The 27,534-nt window shown below is 39.6% G+C and overlaps 1 protein-coding gene across 3 annotated transcripts in view; it reads left to right on the top strand.

The window, feature by feature from the left end:
* Window positions 1-27,534, top strand: part of MCC (MCC regulator of Wnt signaling pathway) — a 293,206-nt gene that overhangs the window by 247,398 nt on the left and 18,274 nt on the right. For 2 of the 3 annotated variants that reach the window (XM_089492179.1, XM_089492187.1), the window contains 6 exons: window positions 441-581; window positions 1,535-1,635; window positions 6,315-6,498; window positions 15,112-15,346; window positions 15,517-15,723; window positions 23,270-23,367. In XM_089492179.1, the coding sequence (XP_089348305.1) occupies window positions 441-581; window positions 1,535-1,635; window positions 6,315-6,498; window positions 15,112-15,346; window positions 15,517-15,723; window positions 23,270-23,367 (966 nt within the window). Of the gene's footprint in view, window positions 1-440; window positions 582-1,534; window positions 1,636-6,314; window positions 6,499-15,111; window positions 15,347-15,516; window positions 15,724-23,269; window positions 23,368-23,511; window positions 23,904-27,534 lie in introns of those variants that run through there. The other variant, XM_089492193.1, reaches the window with a different exon arrangement.

A 27,534-nucleotide genomic window follows, 5' to 3' on the forward strand; every position in this document is an offset into this window, starting at 1 on the left:
ACTTTAACTGCAAAGACTCCATCCTGAGGAATCCTGGAGTTGGTAAATTGGTGAGGTGTTTAGAATTCTTTGCTAGAGAACTCTAGTTCATTTTTCTGCACTATAACAGATAATTTTGAATGCCTCACCAAGCTACAAATCCACAAATTTGTAAGATGGAGCCATAGTAGCTAAAGTACCATCAACCTGCTGTAACTGTAGTGTAATTTCACTCTAGGTTAGATGAGTAACTTGGGTTTTCATATGATTAATTCCTTGGCCCAATTGAAAAGTTCAGCTAAGTAAGAGAAACAGCAAGAAAAGAACAAAAGAATGAGCTGGGTTGTAATAAGAAAATCACATTTCCCATGAAGACTGGGAGTACCAGAATCCATTTGAGAGGTAGATAAAACTGCAGTAAGCATTTTATGAAACCTTGAAGCTGTCTTTCTTTTCCACAGCCGCATTGAGCACTTAAAATCACAGAATGATTTATTGACAATAACTCTGGAAGAGTGCAAGAGCAATGCTGAAAGGATGAGTATGTTGGTTGGAAAATATGAATCCAATGCCACAGCCCTCAGGCTTGCATTGCAATACAGGTATGTCAGTGGATAATGCAAGATACAAAATAAACCAGGTGGCATATTTTCATATATTGTTGTTATTGATGTTTGTAAGAAAGTGCAGCTATTAGAGTTGCACAGAACATAATATTGTATTGTTTGTATTTTGCTTCCCTTGCCTTGTATCAGTACTGTTTAGTACTCTGTACCCAGCCAATGGGTTTATCGAGTAGGAAGACAAGATTTCCATTTCATGCTCTTTGACTGAAGACTATGGAAGCACTTTGGAGAAAATGAAGAAAGACTAGGTTGTGTTGGTATGATTAGTGCTAGGGAAGTTCATATATACAGGTCTTTACTTCCTTCAGTTAGTGACCTGCACATTTAATGCCCTGACAGGGCATACTCTGCATTAGAGTGATCACAAAATTTTGATAGAATTGTAATGTTTATTGAAACAAAAATATAATGGCAGATTAACACACATTTCTAGTTGTATAAAATGTAACTGTAGACTGGAGAAGCAATGATGTTAGCTGTAGTTCAGAAAGAAAGGTGATATAAAATACAGCAATAGATTGCAAACTTATTAGTGTACTGTTTATTCAAGTCATCCTTAATTGAAAAGGTTTTATAACGTGATTTCTTTTTTATAGTCAGTGCCACCCAGTCCATTTTATACAAACAACTATTAATTAAAGAAGTATGGGGTTGACAAATCTTGGACAAATTACTTGTTTGGATGACAGCTCACAGTAGACTGAGGGATTCTGCAAGCTGTCATCCAAAAATCTAACTTTTAAAATTTCCAGAACTGAATATTCTCACCATTCCTAGACTGCAGGAAGATATCAATTCCCCATGCAACAAATAGGGAGGAAATGATATAGTTCCCTACATCACTTCCCTCTTACTTTATTGTTACTGATGTTGAGACTCTCCTACCTGCCCTAAGATATGTATATTGACTGGATTATTTTCTTCTCCAGTGAACAGTGCATTGAAGCCTACGAGCTCCTACTAGCATTGGCAGAAAGTGAACAGTCTCTCATTCTTGGGCAATTCAGAGCTGCAGGTGTTGGGTCGGTTGGTAAGAAGTCAATGAGTCACTTTTTTTCTAAATCCATTCTGTATTTCACTTGCCATCTATTACCATCAAAAGATATATTGCAACAGTGAATCATCTCATGATAACTAAGGCAACCCTCCTTGTCTGGCATCCGATCAAATACGTTTTCTTTCATCTTCAGCAGCCAAGTAAAACTCTGACAAATGGATTTTGAACTAGAACTGAATAAACTGAATTCCAACAGCCACAGGCTGGAGCTCAGGAAATGTGTTTGAGTAATAACTATATATTGGATGTGATGATGTAAGCTCTTGGCTACCTGCAAACCAACAAAAAGGCTTATGAAAGGGCCTGAGTCAAGCAGGCTACAGTTCTTGAAGAAATTAGTACTGTTTAATTTTCTCCCCATGTTTGCCCTTCAAAGGTAAAGATGCATAATGGAAAAGTCAGCTGTGTGATTTTTAGTGGTGTTTGTGAAAATATAGGTTGACATTTGTCTACAAAATTAAAAAACTATGAAGCTTAAAGAGTGAAACACTTTCCCACAACTTTCAGCATCATGGGGCATCCATTGTTATTAGGGAGAGGGCTGATTTTTTTTCTGGTCTTCCAACCCAGCTGTTAAAAAAAAAGCTCTGTGAAGCTCTTTCTTCATGTTCTAGGAGTGTATCACACCCTAATGGTGTCTCATCTTTTTTCGTTTCCCCTCCCCAGTTTCATCCTTATCTCTCCCACCCTTCAAGCACTTTGGACTGTTCCTCCCCCTTGTCTCAACATTTATTAAGTGGATTAGATTTCCATCAGGTTTTGGCATCCTCATTTAAATTTTTGTGAATTATCATCTTATTAAAGGGCATTTCCCTATGTAAAGTTTGAGGTGCATGCCTAAAAGAGCTTTTTTAAGAGAACATCTGAAAATAGAAAGTGTAATTGGGACAAAATGGTATATGCAAACACAGATATGCTCATTGGCAAAATATGATGGACTGTAGCTTCTGTATGATAAATGTAGTGCCAAATGTGCTGTACGAGAGTTATATAACTTCCAAGTTGGCCAAAAAGACTTTCAGTAGACCACTATGAAAAAGAGGTGATGTCTACCATTAGTAGGCGGTAGGAGAAGAGGAAGATTGCATTAAAGATGGATTTACTCACTAAGGAAGCCACAGCCCAGAGTTTGCAAGACCTGGCTATTAACAACAGACCCTTATGGAGGTGTCTCATTCATAAGGGTAACGTAACTTGAAACCACCTTGACAGCACATAGCAATAAATCTTTCTAAGAACTGAAGACAGTCTTTTCAACTCCAACAGTTTTCCCCATATAAAATAAATTCTTAAATATGTATTTATTAAGTTGTTTGGACCTAACTGCTTTGCTTATCCTAGGAGAGCCATGAAAAATTAAGGGAGCCATAAACCAATAAAATCTGAGAGCCTCTGATTTAACCATAACCTAAAACCTACCATATTTTTATTCTGTGAATTCTTGCGTATATAAGTGTCGGTATTTAGTCTTGTTTTAGTACTAATACTTTTGGGGACCACATTGCTAATTAGGAAGATGAGCCAGTTTCTGGATACATTCCTATATAAATTACACCAGGAAGATAACTGGGTTTGAGAAAGGGAAATTGTGATTTCACATGAAAGTGCACCTGTCCGTTTTATGGTGAGCCTTTTTCGCTCACTCAAGTGACAATATGTTTATAATGTCGTACATAGAGGGAATGTAAAATCTCTTATAAACATAGATTTTTCTAGTTTTTGCCGTTATATGAAAAGTAATTTTTTTTAAAAAAAAATCTAATTTATACTAATAGTTTTGCAAAAATGTTTCCCAAAATATAATGTGAAAGCTTTTAAAGATTAAATGACCATTAATCTCCAGTGTTATAAGATGATTCTCAGTCTCTTGTTTAAACAAACTAGAATCGGTACTTTTTGTGGAGTTCTGTTTGAGTCTCTCTTTTTTTGCATTTATTTTTATTGATTTAATTTCCATATTTTCCATATTTACACAGTGTGTACTACATATCCATCATCGATACATTGTGATATTTACACATTATTCAAGACATTCCATATTTCCAACCATCCACACATAGATATTCACATATACACATATTTCCTAGCATATCCAGTGTTATTCCCTTGTTATATTATATATTATTTATCCTTATATCTTCAATAAATGAAATTTAAGAAGCATATACCTACTTTTCACTTAGGAGCTTAATTCAATAATTCTTCTTTTATATCACATGTTTTTACCCAGTACCTTTTCACCAAGTCCCATTCTGTTTCTCTTTTTGCTTTCGATTCATTGTTGATTAATGCTGACAGTATATCCATATCTTTAAATTCTGTAACTTTTTGTAGCCAATTTCCAATTTTTTGCAAGTAATATTATAGCAGCTGTAATAAGATAAAGTATAATTCTCCAATGTCTTTTTTCTAATATTTCTCCCATGTAAGCTGTCATATTCAGCAAGTACAGCTCTGGGGTTATGGGATATTTTATTCCCAGTATTTCTTGTATTTTGTTATGTATGTTATACCAACATTTATTGACTCTTTGGCAGGACCACCACCACATGTGAAAATATGAACCTTTCTCTTTGTGGCACTTCCAACATCTGTTATCTTTTAGTTTGTACTGTTTAGCAATTTTTAATGGTGTATAATACCATCTGTTTGCAGTTTTAATATAGTTTTCTATTAGGTCTTGTGAAGCAGTAAATTTATTAGATTTTTTCCATCCACTTTCCCAATTACCTAAAGTGATATCATGTCCTATTTCTTGTGCCCATTTAATCATATATAATAATAATAATTTGTTTTATTTATATACCGCTATTCCAAAGATCATAGCGGTGAACAGCAAGTAAGCTCATTAGCAAGTAAGCTAATTTGCCCCCAACAGTCTGGGTACTCATTTTAGCGACCTCGGAAGGATGCAAGCCTGAGTCGAGCTTGGGCCCTTTTGCTGGTCTTGAACTCGCAACCTTGTGGTTTTGAGTGAATGGCTGCAGTACAGGCATTTAACCACTGCGCCACCAGGGCAATATATGTGGTAACTGTCTCTTGCTCCAATTCCCTTCTTAAGAATAATTTGTATAGTCTAGAAATTTTGCCTTTGTCCTTCCCCCAGATTATTTTATCTAGTTCATTTGGCTCTTTTTCGAATCCTTCCTTATTCAAATCTTTTTTGTATCTTTGTCTGATTTGTAGGTACTCGAACCAGCTAATATTTTTTCCACTATCTTCTAATTCCTCTCTTGATTTTAATTCTAAGTCGTCGTCTTTATCTTTTTTTAATAAATCTTTGTATCTAGTCCAACATTTCTTTCCTTCCCACCTCTCAATAGAGAAGGCTTCTTCTGTCGAAATCCAAGATGGTATTCCTCTGTAAAACTTTTTTCTGATTATATTCCAAGTCACTGTTTGAGTCTTTGGTGCATTGACTCAAGTTTGGCTTTAGAGGACAACACATTTAGTTATGAAATTTAAAACTGTATGTTTGGTATTTTTAAATGCCAAACTAGGGTAGATTAAATGATCATCAGAAATTTATTTTTTAAAAAAATCAGATACAGGAATACCAACATATCAGAATAGTTACATCAGAATAGTCATCAGCCTAAAAATACCAGCAAGAGTATTATCAGTGGTGTACTGGAAAGGCAGAACTGAAGAAGAAGGTCTTCACAAGTCTTCTAGAATGGATCGATTTCATGGAGGAAAAGTTCTAGCAAGTACCAGATGGAAATACAGATCTTGCTTTGTGCAGACTGTACTGATACATATTTGTGGGGAAACAGATGTTTTATTTTAGCAGTATGCAGATAGTTAACATGAAAATATAAGGCAGGTATTTTTTTGTTTTATATCCAGGTTACACAAGGGAGGTGTAGTTCACATATAATGCAGTTGATAAAATATGATGATATTTTAGTATACTGTATTTATTTCTCACATGCCAAAATAAAAAATGTCAGTATTTTTTACCAGAAACCCTGTATTACAGGAGGCCACAGCATAGCTGTAAAACATCACCTCATTGTGAAATTCATAGGTTTTTATTTTTAAAACGTTCAGCACTAATTCCTCACAAGAACAGTGTTCAGCTGCACACAAAATATAAAGAATCACATGTAGTAAAAAAAAATGAAAATCAAGCAATTCTCAACAGCAGATCATAAGAATTATTTCAGCTACTGAAATAATGTGTGTGGATGCATTAGATTATTTTGCATACAGCGGGAATCTAACCTTCCCCTGTTTGAAGTCCTGTGTGATGAGTCCACAGTAAGAAATGTACATAACCCATAACTATGCTCGCCTTTTAGGTGTACACATAGAATTCCATGTACGTGCAGTGGATGCTTGTTTATTGCTTCAGATCTTCCATTGCAGTTTCCTGAGCTTTTAGAGTAGTTTGTGATATGGTTCAAAGGACAGTTTTCTGAAAGGGACAGGGAAGGGTAAGAAACCTGGGTTCTGCATGGGGATTCCCATTCAGATCATAGCTTGTTTAGTCTCTTTATAATCATAATGTATTTTAGCAGACTACTAAGTAGGTGCTAATGTCTTCATGGTAGCACAGATGTCACCATAAAAGCCCATCTATTCATATCAATGCTTACTGTACTCTCCAGGACTATATAACTCTGATTGTTTGCTTGTTAACTAAACAGGGGACCAGCCGGGTGATGAAAACATCACCCAGATGCTGAAAAGAGCCCACGACTGTAGGAAGACAGCTGAAAATGCAGCCAAAGCCCTGCTAATGAAATTGGATGGTAGCTGTGGAGGAGCCTATGCTGTCACTGGCTGCAGTGTGCAGCCCTGGGAGAGCCTATCATCCAACAGTCACACCAGGTAACTCTGGCTCATTGAGTTTGTTAACCCACAAGCCTTTGCTTTCAGAATAAAATAGACTGTTGTTTTCCATTTATTTATCTAGCTATCCATCTTCAAATCAACTTGCCGGGGTATATTGGTGTTAGTTATAAATGACTTCAGTGCCTTGGTATCTGAATTCTGTTCAGATATTCAGCAAGCTTGTTGCAAAGAATATTATACAGATTTGTTGTGTTTGTCTGATTCTAATCTATTTCATAAAGAGCAAGCCAATATTTTTTGTTCTACTTCAACAATTTCTTTGCCTTCTCTTTGTTTCTCAGTTCCTTCTTCTTCCAGATTTAAAGCATACACTATTTGTTCTAGTATAGAAACACAACAAGGATTTCCAGTGTTTCACAATTTTGAAGTTCTTCTCTAAAGTTATATGTTAATTACAGAAACATGGTAGAGGGAAAGACTTTTTTTTCTAAAAAAGCAATATTTTTCAATCACTCTCTATGCTTTTTAGAAGGAAAAGCACCACCATATCCACCTACAGTAGATAGGTAGAAGAGGACTTGGAGGCAAGAGTAGAATTAGACATTTCAGATGTTGTATTTGCCCTTAAAACTACTGATTCACAAAAACTTGTGCATTTTCCCAAATATATATATGGTGTGTGTGTGCACACACACACACACACTTGTCACTATTAATTTAGTGTCTTCAGATGTGAGTAGTGTAGCTATTATCTTGTTTAAAACTTGAATTTATAAAAATTATGTGCTTGTTTAAATCTATGCATTAAAATATATTTCTGTTGCAGTCTGGTAAGCCTGTATAAATAACAGAGGTTAGTAAAGACTGTGGTTATATATTTTATTTAAATGCCACTTATTTTTGTTTGATCTCAAAGTAGTGTCTGTATGGTTCCCCAATAGTCTCCTATCCAGGCACTGATAAGTCCCAGACCTGCTTAGTTTTAGCAAGGTTATGGCATCATATGCTCCTGAGTCATGCACTAGGGCGGCGGCAGGAATAGTGCTTACTCTGGAGCATTAGGGCAGCACCCCGGCCATGACTGTTCATTAGCCCACGATCCCTCCAAACTCTCAGACCACTCTTTTTTGAGGTAGAAAGATGAATCCTCTTGGAGTGTCATTTCATCTTTTCAATAGGTTGCAGCTCCCAACTGCATTGTTCAACATTTTTAAGAGTAATATCTAAACACTTCCCCCCCACTACATTTTGAAAATCTTTATGTCGGCCCTACTGTGTCCTGGGGGTAGAAGATTGACACACACACCCCAGAGTTGTCATGATTGCCCAAACTTGCCTTAGAGCCTAAGGATAAACACTCAGTTACTGAAAATAATTCCCCACTAAAGAATACAACTGTTCAAAGAAGCCATTTAGACCCCTTGAATCTGTCAGACAAACAATAGTCTACAATAGAGAAACTCAAAATGGTGGGTCTTTGTAAACTTTATGAAAGGAAAGGCAGTGTGGTAGGGGGACAGGAAGAGAAAGAGAGAGAGCCTTTCTCCTTGGCAAAGACTTTTCATGTCAAAGTGAATAATTTCCTCTGCAGTTTGAAGTCCCTCAAAATGGGAATTTGTAATGGAAGTGTTGACCCAGACTTAACTCTAGCATCAGAAATGAGTTGCTGAATGTCAAATTGCAGAACACATTACTGGGAACAAATGTAGAGCCAGTCACTAGTGACAGGGGGGTTAAAGATGGTAAAAGGGAGCAACTGCAACAAAATGGGTTGTGGCGGGGGAGGGAGAAGCAGTGTAGAATCTGCTGTTACAATTGAAGTGAATAAAAATAACAGCTAGTATATTTCTATTTGCTCTACTGGCAGCATTCCAGTGACACTGCCAATTCTTTTGTGAAAATAGAAATAGGTTTGTGATATATTAAGAAATCCTAATTGTTTTAATGGAGAAAGCTTAGCCATGAACCTAGAAGGCACACAATTGACAGCATTTGTGTGTGTGTGTGTGTGTGTGAGAGAGAGAGAGAGAGAGAGATTATAAGGACAGAAGTGAAGGATTGCTGCCATGTAATTATGAGCTGTACTTTGCCATGTGGAAAGGCACTTTGAAGACTAAATGTTTTATTCTACATAAACGTTCATCAACTAAGAGTTCACTCTGTCAAATGCATCAAGTGGAGTTTCATTCATAAAACTCTATGATACAAAACTTCTGTTCATCTTTAAGGTGGCCCATGATGCTTGGGTGGATGGGTTGGGTCATTTTGTTGCAACAGATTATTCTGTAGGAGGAGTAGAGTCTTCTAGCACACCTATGGACTTTGTGAATCTGATATGCAGCACAACTGCAACACATTTCCTGCTTCAGAGAGTTGTTTGCACTTTGAGCCTGTTCCTTGTTTTGGCACCTTAGCCATTAAAAGGCAGAAAGGTATTCATTAGCCCAAGGCTTCTCTGGCCTAAATCTGGATGTTGCTCCACAACTGTGGACCTGTACCAGGAAAGACTTTTCTGGTTGTTGACTCATAAGGTGAGAGGTGGAAATTTTGCCACCCAAGGGTTGCATGCAGCCCTTTTGGAGGTGGGGTCCAGTGTGGTCTTTGGGGGCCCCACTGATCACCCAAAGATTGCTTCTTTGACATAGGTATTCAACATTGACAGAGACTCATTCAGCCCTGCTGTATGTTCCCTGATACTGAAATCTAAATCTTGACAGAGTGATTTACAGAGTGTTTAGCAAGGGCATGCCGCTACCTTGTGGAATATAGAACCGATCTTATAACCCTAATTGATTTAGTTAATGGATTAGTTAATTGCATATTAAAATGTGAGACATAGGCAAGTGTTTAATGCAAGGTAGGCAAAGTGCAGACCTCAGGCTGTTTATGCAGCCCCTTCATACCAACCATACATGCCAACCACACAGCGAGTTAAACAGAGGAACACGTTTGTAGTCACGTTGTTAGTAATAAAATACACAAAGGCATGAGATTAAAAGCTCTGTATGGTGATCTGTTCTGAGAAGACAGAAATGCCAGGGCCCTGTGATGCAGAGCTACTCTTGTATGCAGGAGATGACAGTTGGCTAATTCACATGCTCCTAGTATCTTGTTAAGTTTGACATGCATTACCTTTTCTTGCATAGCTTTTAGCAAACAGTTAGTACAGATAAGATGTCTCAGCTGTTCTTGTGTAGCATGGCTGCTCTCTGTACTGCAGAGATGATACATCAGTAGATGGAGTCTGAATCTGGCTCCTGCCCCTGTGGCATCTGCTGTGATTAAATCCTGGCAGAAGGATTCTTAATCCTTTCCCTCTTTTGTGCTACAGAGATAATGATGATATTATTATTATTATTATTATTATTATTATTATTATTACTAGCAGCAGCAGCATTATCATTGTCCTGTCATTCTCCCAATATTGGGACTCAAGGCGGCTTACAATTTAAAAACACAGTACATCTAAAACCATACAAAATGAATGGAAAAAATAAAAACAATAGGACTGTAAGAAGAAGAGGACTAAGAATGCACTGATCCTGGAGTTGTATGCACCATGTAGGAATCTAACAGGATATGTTTTAAGTTCAAGTCTTCTCTCTAGAATTATCAAGTCTACATTGTCAGATAGCTCTGGGTATTTTAGCTGCATATTCTTGTCAGTTAATTTTGGTCATAGTCAGGATGCTGTGTGGTTTGTAATAAATTATGGACCTTACTCATAGAAATCCTATATGTGATCATATATCTAGTGGTATATTTTCAAGAGTGTCAGTCTCTTTTCATCCAATTAACTCTTCAGGTTTTTGTACAGATTCGATATTAACCAACAATGTGAGTATCACCTGTAAATTCCATACATATTAAAATTAGCCTTGCCTGTATAGTGTGGTTGACTTTACAAAATAAGCAGTGGATACAATGAAATGGACTAATTACATAAGAGTCGGAGTCATATATTGTAGGTGGCTACCAGATAAAGTGCTTTTAGTATTATTGATGGTTTGTTCTCCACCATAAGCTGACTTCAGGATTCCTGCACTGATTATCAAAATATCACAACGTCTTTTAAGTCTTTGTTATGTTCATTTTGCTGTGTTTCCTCCATATTGTGGGCACAATATAGGCAAGTGAGCAATGTTGTTTCCTCATGGCTGCTACAAGTACTGTATCTTTTCCTGACATTTTGAAACAGGTACTAGCATCATTTTAGCACCCAGTTTTCTGTATGTTTACTCCCTCCCCCCATGAGTACTTACAACCCAGAGAAAATAGATTGCCCCATTACCTCTGAGTAAACATGGCTGCAGTGGGATAGTAAGTCCTGAGTCTTTGTAATCATCTGTGCAACTGAACTGATACTTCTTTCCTTTCTTTATTATTCAGTTTCAAAATCACTCCTCGATTTACCTGATCAGTTTCATAACCAGGCCAGAAAACTTCATAATTTCATTATATCCTTAACTCATTGTCTAAAGGGGCTCCTCCAATTCATTTTATATCTTAGCTATTTATTTTAACAGGAATCCTAAGACAGCAGTTTTACTTTCCCTCTTCTTTTTTAAAATCATTGAAATAAAAACAGGGAACTCAAGAGTGTCCCAGTGTGCAATTTCAAAGTCACCTTATTCCAGCATTGTGATGTTTCTGTACATTTAAAAAAAAATCTGCCAAGCTTGAATAAAAGGACTTTAGCCCTAAGGCCACATCCCACACTTGACTGCTCAGCGGTAAACACTGCTGTGTTCAGCAGAAACTATGCTCACTTTGTAAGCTCAGAGGAGCCTTAGGAGCCTTTGGAGGAGAGGAAAAGGCTCTGCAACTAGTAATGCACACAAGGTAACACGAATAGAAGAGCCATCCCCAACGTATCATCCACCTGCCCCTGGGAAAAACAGTCTTATGCTATTTTACAGACTAACAAATGACATTTTTTTCTGGAACTATGTTGCTTCTCCTAGTCCACCAAACTCTATTGTACATTTTTCTGTCCAGATCTGCTTGAAGATTTGTACTGCTGTTTCATTTTTAAGATCAATAGTAGTTTTAAAGTTAGAAATAATACTTGGGTAGGTAGATAGATGGACAAACCAATATGCATATATGTAGAGATATACAAACACACACTCACACACATGCACATAAAAGTTAAGAGGACAGATGCAGCAGTGGGAAAACAATGATTCGTGCAAGTGAGTCACAAAGGTTTGTATGCTGTACAAAATTCCATGAATGGGGCAGGGCAATTGCCCAATAGAAGTCTCATCTGGATTGATAGTTTGCCCCTTTTCAACCCCAGAGTTTAGGAATGATGAAGTACTCCCTTTTAAAAGAGACCATAATGCTTACAGATGGATTCATACAACAACTAGGCAAATAGTAGATTCAAAATTAGGACCCATGACTTGCCACACAGCTATTTTATGGTGTAGGGGTGGGAGCTTAGTAATGGCAGCATCCTCTATGGCTACCCACCAAGTTCTTCTATCCCAGGGGGCAGCATGGCATGCCTCGGCCAGGAAAGAGGTAGGAACTTCAGCCAGTGGGATTGAAGTCAAGAGGCAGATTGAATCCCAAACCTGGCCAGAGTGAAAGAAAGTTTTAACTCCAGCCAGGCAGAGGGGTACTTATTTGGCAACCTCCTCACTCTTAGGCAGTTCCTGCTCGAGTGTTAGTCCTTCCTCCCACTCTCAGTTTTCTATTCCATGCTTGGCTTGTACATTGGTGTCTGTATTTTCCTTATGATGTAATTTTCCATGTCTTTTGTTACAATTTGGGAGGGGCAATTGTGCTGGCAGTGGAACATGATCTGGAACATTGCTTCAGGTCCCCTCTAGGCCATAGTTATCATGGGAGGTTCCCTTGTGGGACTCAAGTGGGGGTTGTCAGTAGAAAACTATGCGCAGGCCTGGGTGGAGGTGTTCCAGCACACCCCCTCATAGGCAGCGAGATCACACACAGGGTGCTCCCTCTTGGGGTATATCTCTCTTGCCTCACTTCCATTTCTTGCTTTGGGGTTTTGGTTCATTGACCAACTGATGGATTGGCCAATGCCCAGATCCAGTCCTATGTGTTTGCCAACCCATCTGTGGGTGTTACCAATAAATAGTTGTGACCTTTTTTCTTCCAGTCCCATTTGGTGTGGTATGTTCTTTGTGTAGTGAAAGTTACCCTTGGACATGCAAAGGTTTACAATTTCTTTATTTAGAATGTTACAGTGCTATCCTTCAGTGGTTTGAACATTTCAGTATTGCCCCCTGAGCCTAACTAGTCAAATAAGTTTGTAGAAGTTTGAATAATAATTTATAGGTTTTATTGTTTAGATTTTTCTTACCATCCTATGTTGAAGCAGAATTAATATTTGCTCATAAAGAGCTTTGAGACAGAATAGAAAGAGTTAGTGGATGGTTTATTTAAGCCTGTACATTTTTTTTTAAAAAAAGATAGCCTAACTATGCTCTGATATTGCAACAGAAAAAGAACAGTAAAATAATTTGTTTGCTGCTTCATCACATGGTGTCTATTATCCCTAGGAGAGAAGAGAAGGGACTGGCTAAAATTAACAAAAAGCTGCAATTTAAAGCCGTGTAATGTGATCGTTTATGGAAGGGAGTAGCTCAAGGAACCCTTTGTATCCCAGCCAAATCTGTATGTTCCTTTTTGGATACAGAAAACTTGGCAGTCTCTCCAAGATCAACAGGCAGTTTATCTGATTCAGTTTAAAATGTACCATAGTTTTTAGCTTAACAGTTGGATAGGAAAGAGCTGAAGGAAGCAAGAGAGGATCTGCTTTTTCATCCTTTATTTAGGTACAGGCTATGTTAATCATAGATACTGTGCATGGGATGTGTGGTGTTCTCCCTCCCCCCCCCCCTTTGTGGAAATAAAAAAACAGAAAAATATTGCAATGCAGTGCAGAAAGTGATTTATTCCCCTGCTGATAACTGAGATCATCCAGCATTCCAGACAGGCACAGCTAATGGATGACTTAACCCTCACCCAGAAGCTGATTACAAGTCCTCAGGAGACAGCAGGCAGCTTTGTCTCTGTACAGGGGTGTAGAAAATGCAGAGTTGTTTCTGTTCCTTTTTAGTGTTGTAATTATGTTCAAGAGCAGAATGTTTTTAAAAAAGGATAGAAGCTTTACAATTAACCTCTACAAATCTTTGGAAGAGTGCAGTGACTGATAAATAGAAATGAAGTCATTTCCTAGATTTATCTAGAAAATGTATGTACCTCATGTTTATTTTGTGTAATTTTTAAAGGATAGTTCTCATGTTATGAAGCAGGGTCAAATTATCTGATTCCTTGTCTCCCTTCTTTTACTTCCTTGTTTGAAATGGTATCCTATGAAAAGGAATGTTGTCTAAAAACAGGCAAGGGATTTTCCATGAGCTTATGCTGAGTGGCAGCTGCCAAAATTGTAGTGGATTAAGTATCTAGTACAAGGGTTGATTTCTAAAAAGAGGACTAGTGCTTAAAAACTTGTGAAGAAAGCTGCATTCTTTAATCTGCAAGCTCTGAAGTCCTTTACTAGTTCAGGAAGGGAGACTCAGTAGTGATGGAAAGTGAATCCAGCTCATGTGCAGAGGCACAATTACCTTTAAAATTCCTTTGCATGTTCCTGTGCTCTGCAGTGGCATTAAGAATGGATTTAAGGCTGACCTATGCATGGCTTTGATTAAGCTTAGATGAGAAGGGACTGGCCTACCATAGGGTGGGGTAGATGGTGGGACCCTGAGGTGATCGATTTGGACTGTGCCACTTGGGAGTGCAGGTTTAAGGTGCCATTTTTAAGTGCCCTCCCTGGTGGCTGTTGTTTAAAGCTGCCCTGCAGATGGAAAACTAACACATCCAGAAGAGAGACTATAGCCAATCCATATACAAATAAGAATAAAAAATGTGATTCCACTGCTGTGGTCTAAAATGGAACCATCTGCTTAGTTTCTCATTCTGTTGTATATGTAAACTATTGGGTTTTAGACTTAGGGAGGGGTCTGCAGTAGTAAACTACTGGTTCTTCTTCCTTCAGGTGACATAGAAAAGTGCTGCCTTTTTGTCTATCTAAGCCAGTTTTGTTTAACCTTACTGGCAGCAGCTCTCCAAAGTCTGAGGCAGGGAGAGGGTTCTCACATTATTTGTTTAGGAGATATAAACAGTTCGGGACAGCTTTATTCACAAGTTTCAAACCCTGGCCCTGTATTTAGAAATTTAGCCTTGTACTGGAAGCAGGAGGGTATTATGTGCCTTCAAGTCATTTCCGATTTAGGATGATCCTAAAACAAAGCTATCGTGTACTTTTCTTAGCAAGATTTGGTCAGAGGAAGTTTGTTGTTGCCTTCCTCTGAGGCTAAGAGACTGTGACTTACTCAGGGTCATGCAGTAGGTTTCCATGGCTGATTTCTATAATTGTAGTCTTCAATGTGACTCAAACCACCACAGAATGCTGGCTCTATTTGATGCTTAATGCACCACAATTTTGGCAGTCTAACAGCACTTTTACTCAATAACAAGTGGCTCTTTCTGATCATCTGCCCTTGTGTTTCAAAAATTGTTTTCGTGCTTAGGTTTTTGTAATTGTTTTCTTTTTACGCATCTACTGTATAAAAATAAACTTACTTACATATTTGTTTCTCCTCTTCGAAGCACAACTAGTTCGACAGCAAGCAGTTGTGATACTGAATTCACAAAGGAGGATGAACAGAGGCTGAAGGACTACATTCAGCAACTGAAAAATGACAGGGCAGCTGTTAAACTGACTATGTTAGAGCTGGAGAGCATCCATATTGATCCCCTCAGTTATGATGTCAAGCCACGTGGAGACAGTCAAAGGCTGGATCTAGAAAATGCTGTACTCATGCAGGAGCTCATGGCAATGAAGGTAAAAAGGATAAATTTCAATCTACTTAGATTATTGTGTAGCTAATTATTAGGACACATTGTGAATATTATTTACCAATTAAAATGGCCAATGTGTGAAAATCATGTACCAGTTATGTAGACTTCTTGAATTGCAAACTCAAGCATGATCCTCTGTGCTTCCCCCACCAGGAGGAAATGGCAGAGCTGAAGGCACAGCTGTACTTGCTAGAAAAAGAAAAAAAAGCCCTAGAGCTGAAGCTTAGCAGTCGAGAAGCTCAAGAACAAGCCTATCTGGTACACATTGAGCACCTGAAGTCTGAAGTGGAAGAGCAAAAGGAACAAAGGATGAGATCTCTCAGCTCAGCTAGTAGCAGCAGTAAAGAGAAGTCAAGTAAGGTGAGGTGCTGTCATATATCTTCAGATGTTGCTTGATTGGAGTTTTCTTAGATGCAGCTGTTGGCATATAACCCAGGCTGAGTGGTATCTGGTTTGATGCTATCATAAAAAAGACAGTAGTCAAGGTCAGAGATTGCAAAGTTCTTCTTCATGGTCTCTGTGACTTACACACACATGGGATGTAATGTGTGTGTGCAGTACTGACTGAGAACTTTCAAAGCAGTTAGCTGGTGTTTTTGGTGGTAGCCCTGCCCCTCCACACCTTCCTATATAAGCCCCCTCCAATGTCCATACCCTGGTTCTTTTTCTTCTGCCGCAGCAGTAGCATTGTTAAGTGCTTCTCAGAGTGATTCTCTCTTTTACTTTTGGTTTTGACTTGGCTTCTCCAACAGTTTTCTCCTTGGATTTTCCTTAGATTTCAGTGTTTTTTGGCTCATCCCCAGATTTCTCTTCTTCAACCTTCTTCAAGCAATGTGTTGATTACAGGGGTAACACAAAGACGGCCTCTGCATTGGCAAGGCCCACAATTTGGCCCCCGTGTCATCATTGCCAGGCCTATTACCCCAGGCTTACTGCAACCAAGCCTTTGGATTAAAGGCCCTTCTCTGGCAATAAGCTGTCCGTGCCCTGACTCTGTTGGCTGAGCATGCAGCTTTCACTACCACCCTCCATGCCCTGACTCGGTCAGTTGAGCACAGCCTTTATCCTCAGCCCTCCATAAACTGAGCACGTGGCCTTATCCATGGCCCTCTGTGCCCTGACTTTGTCAGCCAAACACATGGCATTCTCTGCAGCCCTCCATGCTTTTGACTCCATCAGCCAAGCACACAACTTATCTATAGCTCTCCATGCCTTTATTCCATCAGCTGAGCTAACAGCTTTATCCACAGCTCTCCATGCTCTGACTCCATCAGTTGAGCATACAGATTTATCCACAGCTCTCCGTGCCCCAACTCCTCTGGTTGAGCATGTAGCTCTATCCACAGCTTTCTGTGCCCTGATTCCATCAGCTTACCAAACAGCTTTTTCACAGCTCCATGCCTTGGTTTCACCTGCTGGGCATACTGCCTGATCCATGGCTGTCCATTCCCCAACTCCATTGGCTAACTATGCAGCCTTATCCATGATTCTCCATGTCCCAATTATGTCGGCTGGGCATGCAACTGTATCTATGACTTTGCCTAACTCTTTTACAAATAAATAAATAAAGCTTGGAGTCTCCCGTTTGACTTGCTATCCATCAGTTGACTACGGGCTTCCCCACAACCTCAATGAGACCATCTTCGATTCAACTCAATACCATCCCTCCATTGCAAGATGGTTTTCAAAGTCTACCCACGTTACATACATCGGTACTTTTAAAAGAAAGCTACTCTAAAGTTTCCGTATTCACCTCCAATACCACAGTGGTGCAGTACCTCAACCATCTTCCAACCAGTCCCTTCTTCAGCATCACCTCAATCCACTACCCATGAGATAGATGATTTCAGATGGATTCAGGACACAACACTGCCCCTACCTATCCAACCATCTGTTGATATCTTCACTGACAGTTCTCAAGACCAGGACCAAGGAGCTCAATCGTCCCCCTGTAAAAGGGCAAGGGATTGTTTTCGATCTTGTGCATCAATGTTTCCTCAGCTGATTCCGCCAGGTTGGCCAGCTCTTTGTGATAATCTCTGCAGTAAAGCATATCGCCTAGATTCTAAGCTCTACAAACTGTCTGAGGTTCGTCTGTTCTGTACCCAGTTCTCCCAACAGTCTCCTCATTCACATTGATCATGATCGACACCAAATTCCTACCGCTCCAAGGTGACATAACTCTGAAAACCATTTATTTGGTATAGTACTTACACTGAGCTATTTGATTATTGTACAGCCATACTTTTTTGTTTCTTCAGACACATATTCAAGGGAAGTCATGTTAACCATCTTCAGACACACAAGCAGAGAATAGCGATAAAACTGCATTCAATACTGTAAAAACCCAGCATCAGGCTAACGCCACTCTCTTTCATTGCCCTCTTATAATATTTCGACATACTGCCGCCTTAGAACAATCTGATCATGATCACAAACCCACCTCAACATCGAGAAGTCTTTCCCATTGTCTTTCCCCTCCTGACATAATGGTGGAAGTTTGACTCTCCAAATAGGACAATCTATGCTGAATTTTCACTCTATGTTTCCATGGTCCCCTACCATCCCTCCATGGGAGGTTACCATAAATTTTGGGAGGCAAATTGTTCCCCTTCCTGGATCACCTTTACAGTGATGATAACCAGATTTCTAAGGTCATCACAGGAGCCACAGCGCTCTGATGCCATGTTTGTCGGGCCTCTCCTCACAGACCAAAAACATAATTTAATCTTGCCATCCAATGACATTGGGTCTGTTCCACTGATGACAAACTCGAGCGCACTCACAAGTTACATCATACAGTTCCTATTCATGCCATCAATCAAACACTTCCATTAATCTTCACTGTCAAAGACCCCATGCTGCAATTCTCAGTCTTCTCATCACAGGTGCTGTAGAGATGATTCCCTCTCCTGCGCATATCTGTCATTCTATTCTCAATACTTTTTGGTTGACAAAAAGATGGAAACCTCCGTCCACTTCTACACCTTTACCCTTCTCCAGGAAAGAGTTTCGTTCTCTACTTTAACCTCAAAGATGCTTTTTTTCATTTATCAATACATCTTGCTCATCACAGGTCCTTTGCCTCCATACTGGACACAGTTCCCTACCAATTCATTGTCCTTCCCTTGGCTCTTGCACACTACCATGAGTCTTCACCAATCCATGGGGTATGTAGCTGCCTTTCTTCCTGCAACGCACAGTCATATTCCAATATATAGCTTGCTGGTTGCCCATCCCAGAGCCCAGCTCTACCACAACATTTGTGTGTCTCTAGCCTTCCTCATTTTTTTTTCAGGATGGTGGTCAACTTTGACACGGCCCATCTCATCCAGTCACAATCTATCACATTCATGGAGCCATGATACTCTACATGGTGCAGTCTGCTTATCTTCTTGCAGACAATACCCACAAGATACACTTTGAGATCACATGCTTCTCAACTCTCGATTCAGCTGGGCTCACACTGCTTAACCCCTTTTGGCTATGTCTTCAATCACCGCAGTAGTGCCATACGCATGACTTTGTATGTGGACCCTTCAGGTTCTTCTCCTTGTTCAACCCCTGCCTCAAACACACTTCGAAACTCCTCACAATACAAGGTTGGTATGTCTTCCCTTCAGTGGTGGCTATCCACCTGCAACCTCTGCAGGGACATGTTATCCTCCCACCCCCTGCAGTCATGTCGGACCCTGACAGCAGGTGGCTCTCCTAAGGCTGGACTCCCCATCTCAATGTGATGTCCCCTCAATGGACTTGGTCCAAAACAGAATCCACATTCCACAGCAGTGCCCTGGAAATGTTGGCCATCCTCAGGTTTCTTCAGGCCTTTGAAAATGTCCTCAAAAGGCTCTCCAGTTTTCATCACCTCAGTCAACACAGTCCCAAAGAGGGACACAAAGTCCCTCTTTCTCCCCAATCTTACTGCCAATTATGGAACTGGTGCATACGGAGACTAATATTCCAACTCCAAGCCACCTTCCAGGAGTGTTCAGTTCCCTGGCAGACTCTCTCAGCATGAGGTCCTATAATTCTGCAGTCCTCCTCCTTTCAGGGCCTCTCCAGACATAGATATCTTTGTTTCTTACTAATACGAGGTCGCCTTCCCCAGATTCCTCAAGGAAAATGCAAATCTAGTAGAAACCTTTCCTTTCAGTTGGCAAAGTTCCCCTTATTAACCCCTCCCACTTTTTCCAGTGGTGCCAAACCCATCACAAAACTATGTCAAGACCGGGCTCACTGCGTCCTTATTACCCCATGGTGGCCCAGACATGCATGATTCTCTGCCCTCCTCATCAATCATGGAGCAATGAGGCAGCTGGTCCCCCGCACACTTGGCTTCAAGGATTGAAAGATCCCTCACTCTCACATTACCAGTGAGACATATCCTGCTGGTTGCCCATAGACTGTCTTCCTTTGGTTTTAAAGCTGTAAACTTGAAGCCCTTTTCCCCTTCTTCCAGCAGAACTCAATCCCTCAACTAAACAAATGTTTTCAACATCTTGCCGTTCCTTCCTCGATGGCAGAGAGAGGATTCTCATTCTTTTTCAAAATGTTACTTGTCAGCTGTCTCCTGTCACTGCCAGGAGCCAGGCAATCCATACCGCTTCCTGACCATGTCCTCAAGGCTTTCTCTAAGGTTACCAAATCTTTCACTCACCTATCTGCCACTGCCTCCCCCATGGAACCTACAAGTGAACTTGGCTTAGCCCTCTATTTTGCCATTTAAACAATGGCCACCTGTGACATCAGGCTCCTCACCTGGAAAACAGCCTCCTTACTGGCAGTTGCATTGCCCACATGGGTCAGTGAATTCTGTGTCCTCCGTTCTGACCGACTGTTCATCAGGTTCCACAAGGACAAGGTTCTTCTCCATCCTGTCATCACATCTCTTCTAAAATGGTGTCAAATTTTATCTTCATTGGGATGCTGTCCTTCCTGCCTTCATAGAAGAATGCTCTCTGACCTCGAGAGGTCATTTCATTCTCTGGTCATGCACAAGGCACTGCCCTTCTATGTCAATAGAATGACACCCTTTCACAAGACCAAGCAACACTCCACCTGTCACTTGTGACAACAATTCCATTTCTCCAAGTGAATAACTTGTGCCATCCTTTTGACTTATGAGCCAGCGGACAAACGTCCCGCATCTCCTGTCAGGGCTCATTCCACAAGATCTACCTCCACGTCCATGGCCTTCTTGGCAAACAATGCCTCTTCACATTCTTTACTATGCTATGATGTAGTCCCAGCAATCCCCTTTTTTATCTCCAAAACATTACATGATTCATAACAGATCTCAGAGGGATACTGTCTTTAGACAGGTTGTCTCCTTTCATCTATTACATGACACTCCCTCCGCCGTTGAGGTTGACTTCTTGCTAAGCGCCCATGTGTGTAAGTCACAGAGACCATGAAGAAGGACAGATTGTTTACCTGTAACTGTTTCTTCGAGTGGTCATCTGTGAACTTACACAACCCACTCTTCCTCCCATCTTGTGTCACTTTCACTCCTTTTATGCTCTCGCTGCTGTGGACTACGAACTGGGGTGTAGACACTGGAAAAGGTTTATATTTGGAGGTCTGGAGGGGCAGGGCTACTGCCAAAAACACCAGCTAACTGCTTTGAAATGTACACATACATGGGATGTAATGCGCCTGCTCAGTACTGGTTTAGAACTTTCAAAGCAGTTAGCTGGTGTTTTTGGTGGTAGCCCTGCCCCTCCACACCTTTCTATATAAACTCCCTCCAGTGTCCACACTTCAGTTCAGAGTTTACAACAGCAGGATCATAAAAGGAGTGAAAGTGAAACAAGAGGGGAAGAAGGGCGGGTTCTGTAAGTTCACAGATGACCACTTGAAGAAACACAATTACAGGTAAACAGCTTCTCTCTCTCTCTCTCTCTCTCTCTCTCTCTCTCTCTCTCTTTTGGTCTACAACTTCAGCCTCCATGCCCACTTTTTCCAAGCTCTAGTCTAAGTGCATTCACAGGATGATCCAGGACTCTTCTACTTATGTCCTATTTGGTAGCCATTTCTGTTCAGTTCCAACAAATCAGCTACTTCTGTCTGCTTACTTTATTCAGGCTTTACTAAAGATTTGAGAATACTGAGAGAAGAGGAAGGAAGGCGATTTCTTCAGCTGAGAAATAAATAGTTTCCTTGGGATTTAGGTCATTATATTTTCAAATAGACGAGAGGAATTCTAAAATGACAATTCCTCCCTTCCCCATCCACTACAGGTGGCCCCTGTGAAAGGAAATATGACAAGAAAAACTAAGGGAGACCAGAGTACTCTTATCTTAGAGCACAATGCCCTCCTGTGGGAGATTTTCTGAGAAAATCCAGAATTCTTGCAGATAAGCAAATACTTCTGTGGAAACAGTGAATTCCTACTGAAGCCACAAGGGAACACCTGGCACAATGGAGATACATCATCTCACAAGCCAGGGAGTAAGAGTTGTTTTGTATCACTGACAAGTCCCTAGAGTGTATGGCATTTTGACTCTGCCTTAGGCTGTAGAGAATTGGAAGTAAAGCATGAATGTTCTTGTTTGTGTCAAGTACTAAACAATATGTACAGGTCTAATCATGTGGTTTTACCATCTCTCAGAGTTACAAATGAAAATATATTAGGAGACCTAGAAGCCTCCCAGGAATAGGAAGACAGTATAAGAAAGGCAGTCTCATCACTGCCTGCTGGCTGCTGGTGCAGTAATGAGAAGGAGAATGTTAACTGTTGTCAAGCTATCATATTTTGAATATTTGCTTTGTGTGTGGCAGGAAGCACCATCCCTCTCTTCCATGAAAAAGTCCCCAAATAGTTTTTTAAATATATTTTCTTGTTAAATGGTTTTTAAAAGTCATTTTGAATATACAACTGGTGCACAGTAATAATAGAGTTGGGTGGCATAGGTGGGCTTTGAATAGCTAATCCAAGGGTTTTATCAGTGGACGAGACCACTGAGGCTTGCCAAAATATAGAGGACTCATCAGTACTACTCCTGCTACCTGTTTGACACCCAAAGAACTGAGGCTCAGCCTACTGGTTAGTATGGAAGCAGTACTTAAAGAGGGGCAAGCATTTCCCCTCAGTCCCCTTTTCCCAGGCCTACCTTTGCCTTCCCGTGTCTCTCACCATGCATCTTCTTGCTATTTCTGAAGTTTGAAGTTCTTAACCAGAGACAAAGGGTTGCTTTCTATATTCCTGGAGTGGCCTTATCTGTCAGGGTGGCACTGTCTTGCCCCAGGGCATGAAGGCACTTTTTAAGGCACTTTCTCCATCCAGATTCAAAGCTCAGTAGTTATGATAGCAGGGGGGAAGAGGTGGTGCACAGATATGGATTGTATGAGGGTAGGGACTATTGCAAGATAGAGAAGGGACAATAATGGAAAATCAAGAGAGAAAGATGAGAAAGAGGTATGTTTACAGGGTGTATAAACAGGTGTGTATTTATGTGTAAGTCAAAAGGATAGTATAAGAGTCTCTGACTCTGACGATTGCAACATCGGCAGGTCAGCAGTTCGAGGCTCAGGCATCACGTGAGAAATTAGCTTCCATCACTAGTTCCAGCTCCTGCCAACCTAGCAGTTCAAAATCATGTAGAAAGTGCAAGTAGATAAATAGATACCACCTCGGTGGGAAGGTAACAGCATTCTCTGCAGACATCCTGGCCAAAAGACCACAGAGTTCTATGTGACAATGCTGGCCATGTCTGTTTAGTAACAGAGATAAGCACCACCACCTACAGTTGGTCATGTCTAAACAATCTTGTCAAGGGAAACCTTTACCTTTACCAATTTACCTGGAACTGAATGAGAACAGCCAGCAGGATGTAAAGATTTATTCTTTTTTTAAAAAGTCTGAATGTTTGAGGATCTCCACTTGTCTTGCTTTATTTTTCAGGAGTGCACAGATGGCACCGCATCATCATTAACACTAGCTGAGTTGAAGCCCTATAGTGAAAGTGAACTCACTACAGAACTGGCAAATGCACTTAGACGGTAAGAATAATAAGAATATCCTCTTCCATGAGGAAGAGAGGTGCTAATAAATATGTGATTTAATTATGGACTTTCAGTCAAGTGCATGCTGTTTGCATTTCTGGAGCTTTCTAATCATTCCTTTTCTCTTTTACTTTTCTTCAGCACTCATCAGCACAGTCATACATTCCCAAACATCTATAGGCTGGAAGCTTAATTATTATTGTTAATTCCCATGTCACAAATGAAAACCTTAAGGCACAGTATAGCTGAGTCAGTTAATGAAAAACCACCAGAGAAACACAAATCTGGGCATAGAATTTCAGTATCATCTCAGCAAAATTAATTCCCCACAAGAATAGGCTTCTCAGTTTTATATAATACATACTCTTCACGATTGACAGCACTGTTCCATAAACAGTGGATAATGTGATGTTTTAGACATTTTGAAGAAAAAAATCTACAAGCGTAAACATCAAGTTGCAAAAGATGTACTAATTAATACTCCTTTTGAAAATTCCATCACAAGCAGGAAACCAGACATAAAAGGAAAACTACCAGCTTCTGATAGAATATGTCAGACACAAGTTGAGAGTATTAAAAAGATTACTACATTTTAAAATAACAAATTTAAAAACAGCATAGTTTGACAGCAGGCATCCAGGATTTAAAGGACCTGAATATGGAATCCTGAGCTATTAACTAAAATACATAATTTAGTACAAAAATTAGCTTACCTGGACCATTATCTAACCTGACATCAGTTTTTTAAAAAATTGATCCAGGAAATTGCAACTGACAGCGCAATTTCCTGCCCAGGTGAATTGGCGGAAAGTGTTGTTAGATTAAGGTTAGACTAGTTAAACACAATTTAAAGATAAGGAAAATAGAGTAAGAGGCTTCAGTGCACACTCTGCCATAATGCAAGATTGGTTTCTTGAATGAGAAAAGTATACCAGCAAATGGATCTCTGATACAAGCTCATTTGTCTTGCTTCTCCGCATTCACTAATGAAATCACCTTAGTTGGTGGAAGTTAACAACAATAAAACTCATGGATAGATGCCTGAGACCTTCTTCAACCTCAGCCATCCAGCAAGAATTAGAGAGTGAGTGATTTTCCCCAGCTTTAGATTTACTAGCATGTTCATCTGAAAGTTGATTGTGAACATTCATGAACATGAAGATGGGCTCCCAATTCTGTAAACTGTCATTACATCTGTTGGGACAAATAGGTGTGACTCTGTCCTCAGGTTTTGACTTACTATGTTTAAAGGCCATGTACAGTACTTCAGTTTTCTGTATTCTGCAGAATTCAGTGTATCTCAGAAAGATTTTTTAATGTATATTTTTGAAATGTGAAAAATGTAAGACACATTTCCAGGGTGGACAAACAAGCCGTTTGTTACAAAGAACTATTTAGTAAATTTTTCATAGTAACAAATTTGAAACAGAATTTTAACTCATTTTGATTTTTCCATTATGACTCTGCCAAAATCAAATCATGGGACCTTGAGCTTATTCTGAATAATATGTGTTTATGCACATTTAAAGAAGATCTGGAAAAAAGATATGGTTCATAGGGAACTTAAAAACATTTTTGCAGAAACCACTTCAGGCTCTCAGCACAGTATGAGAAATACAATCTTATTACATAACAGAATTGGGGATAAGCCAATTTATTAAGGGAAAGAAGGTAAACTTGAGGAGCAATGAAAAATCAAAAAAGTGTCTTTGTTAAGAGAGCTATCTGATATCTATCTTATTCATATATTTCCATTTGTAATTATTCCTTGGGCAGTGTATGTGCTGATCTCATCAGCAAAACTACTGAACTAAGTTGCATTGGTCATACGTAATACAACTATAGCTCCAATTCATCAACAACATACGCCTGTGCAAGTTTGATCAGAAGGAAGTGTCAGCTTAACATCCATAGTATTGGTGCCTAAACTAATTATTAAACCTGTATTGTCAGTATTACTTATGCAGCCAGTCCTCCAACTCCATAGATTCTTTATCCATGGATTCAAACATCCATGGCTTGAAAATGTTTTTTTAAATATATAAATTCCAAAAAGCAAACCTTGATTTTGGCATTTTATATAAGGGACATCATTTTACTATCCATTGTATTTAATGAGACAAACTTCCAAGGAGAGTCCTGGAACCAAATCCCAGTAGATATCAAGGGATCACTGTATGTACTTCATGCTTATATAGCTTCTGGTTGCTGTTACTGAACATTTAATTTGATCTATGCAGTAGGCTGCGTTTAGATGGACAGAGAGGGTGACCAAACATATGGTTTTTGCCTGCAAAGCCACTTCATAAATATCATCTACAGAACTTTTGCTTCTGTTTTATATAGCCCATCTGCAATATTAGGGTGAGGATTTTGTTCCTTTTCTTCTGTAGCATTTGGACTTAGCATATATATTTGACTATAAGTTGACATGTATTATCATGTATAAGTCAAGGGCAGGTTTTGGTACCAAAATTATGGGTTTTGATCTGACCTGTGTATAAGTCGAGGGTAAAAGTTAGAGGCACATAACAAAGGATATAAAGGAGGAAACTAAGGAAAACAATGTCAAAGAACTTACAAAATTCTGACAGGCATAACTGTTTGTGATTTTCCAACCCAGGCATTCAAAAAGGTTAGAAGTGGAGAAATGGTGGAGAGAGTAGAAAGGGTTGGTGTTTCTTTTAGGTGCTCTTGAGATGGACTAAACTCTCGCCTTTCGCCACTCTACTCAGAGAAAGAGAATGGTTCCTCTTTTGACCCGTGGATAAATCAACCCAGTTTTTTGGGGTCAATATTTTGACTAAAATTTCTAGATTTATACATGAGTATATACAGTATTCCTTTTTAGAATAGTGCTTCAGGCATTAGCTAATAAAGATTGACGAGACAAACATGAAGGGCAATTTTCTGACAGAAAAAACAACAGAACGAAAAACACATAGTTGCCCAGCTATGCTAGAGGTTGATTAGTATCAATCTCTCTACAAAGAGTTAAACAAAACTTTGGGAGAGCTTCTCAGGAGGAGTACATGGTGTACATAAAATCTGAATAGACAGAGACATTCAGAATAAGGCAAGGATTAAGAGTGCTATGAGTATGTTAACTATGCTGCTTGCTACTAACAGCTTCCATTCTGATTGTGGGGAGAGGGTAGACAGAAGGCTTTTGTGAGAAAAGAGCTATTTGATGGGCTCAAAACAGAAAGTTTTACATTGTTTGACAAAACCATGTGCTTGGTTAAAACTATATTCTAAGAATAGTCGTAGGAAGATCTAAGCCCTGTGAATCTAATGAAAGTACTAATGGCTTTTTCCAGCCCCATATTTTTTCTAATCTGAGATTTGCATACAAACAAAAACAATAATTAGCATTAAACAATGCAGAATTTAATATCTTTTTTGGACTACATCTCCCGGAACTCTTTAGCCAGCATCGCCATGCTTGTTGAGGGGTTCTGAAAGTTGTAATCCAAAGGAGTAAATTTTCCAAGTTCTGCAAAGGAGTTAAATATTTTGAAGTCACTTTTGTGTAGGAAATTTCATCTTGTGTGAAGCAGACAGCAGAAGCCTAATTAGAGCTCATGGAGCAAATGCATCTCTGCAACTTCAGGGCTTGCTCCTTTTTTAGTGGTAAAATCAGTAAAGGCAAATTTGAGTGTAAATAGCAGAAAGGACATAAAGCTGAGGGTTGTTTAATCCTTCCCTTTCTTGTCCACCGAGATCTTTTCTCAGCTTGACACACTTTTAGCATTCGTGCCTGGCTCAGAGAAGAGTGGCACTGGGAAGTATATTAAAAGAAAAGCAGACTATGGGGAGAGAAGGCGGTTTTGCAGTTCATGTCCCTTTTGGTCTTAAAGATGTATCCAGTACTCACTTTTCTATCCTATCATGATGTCCACATAATTTTACAGAAAGATAAACCACCATATCTTAGTCACTGCCTTGTTGAGGCTACTGGTGTCCCTAAGGAACTAATTGTAATATCAGAATGGTTTTTCAATGATAGGAGGTATACCTTGACCTGCTACAGAACTGACAAAATATTGGAAATTCTCAAATGGCACAATCCTAACAATTATTCAGATATAAACCCTTCAGTGTTCAGCAGATTTTCTTCTCCAAGTGTTATGCTTTCTATGGCCTAAATATCGTGTTGATATC

Source organism: Sceloporus occidentalis, unplaced genomic scaffold, assembly GCF_023333645.1.
Source record: "Sceloporus occidentalis isolate IW3139 unplaced genomic scaffold, rSceOcc1.0.p SCAF_1, whole genome shotgun sequence".
In the NCBI taxonomy this organism is placed as follows: Eukaryota; Metazoa; Chordata; class Lepidosauria; order Squamata; family Phrynosomatidae; genus Sceloporus; species Sceloporus occidentalis.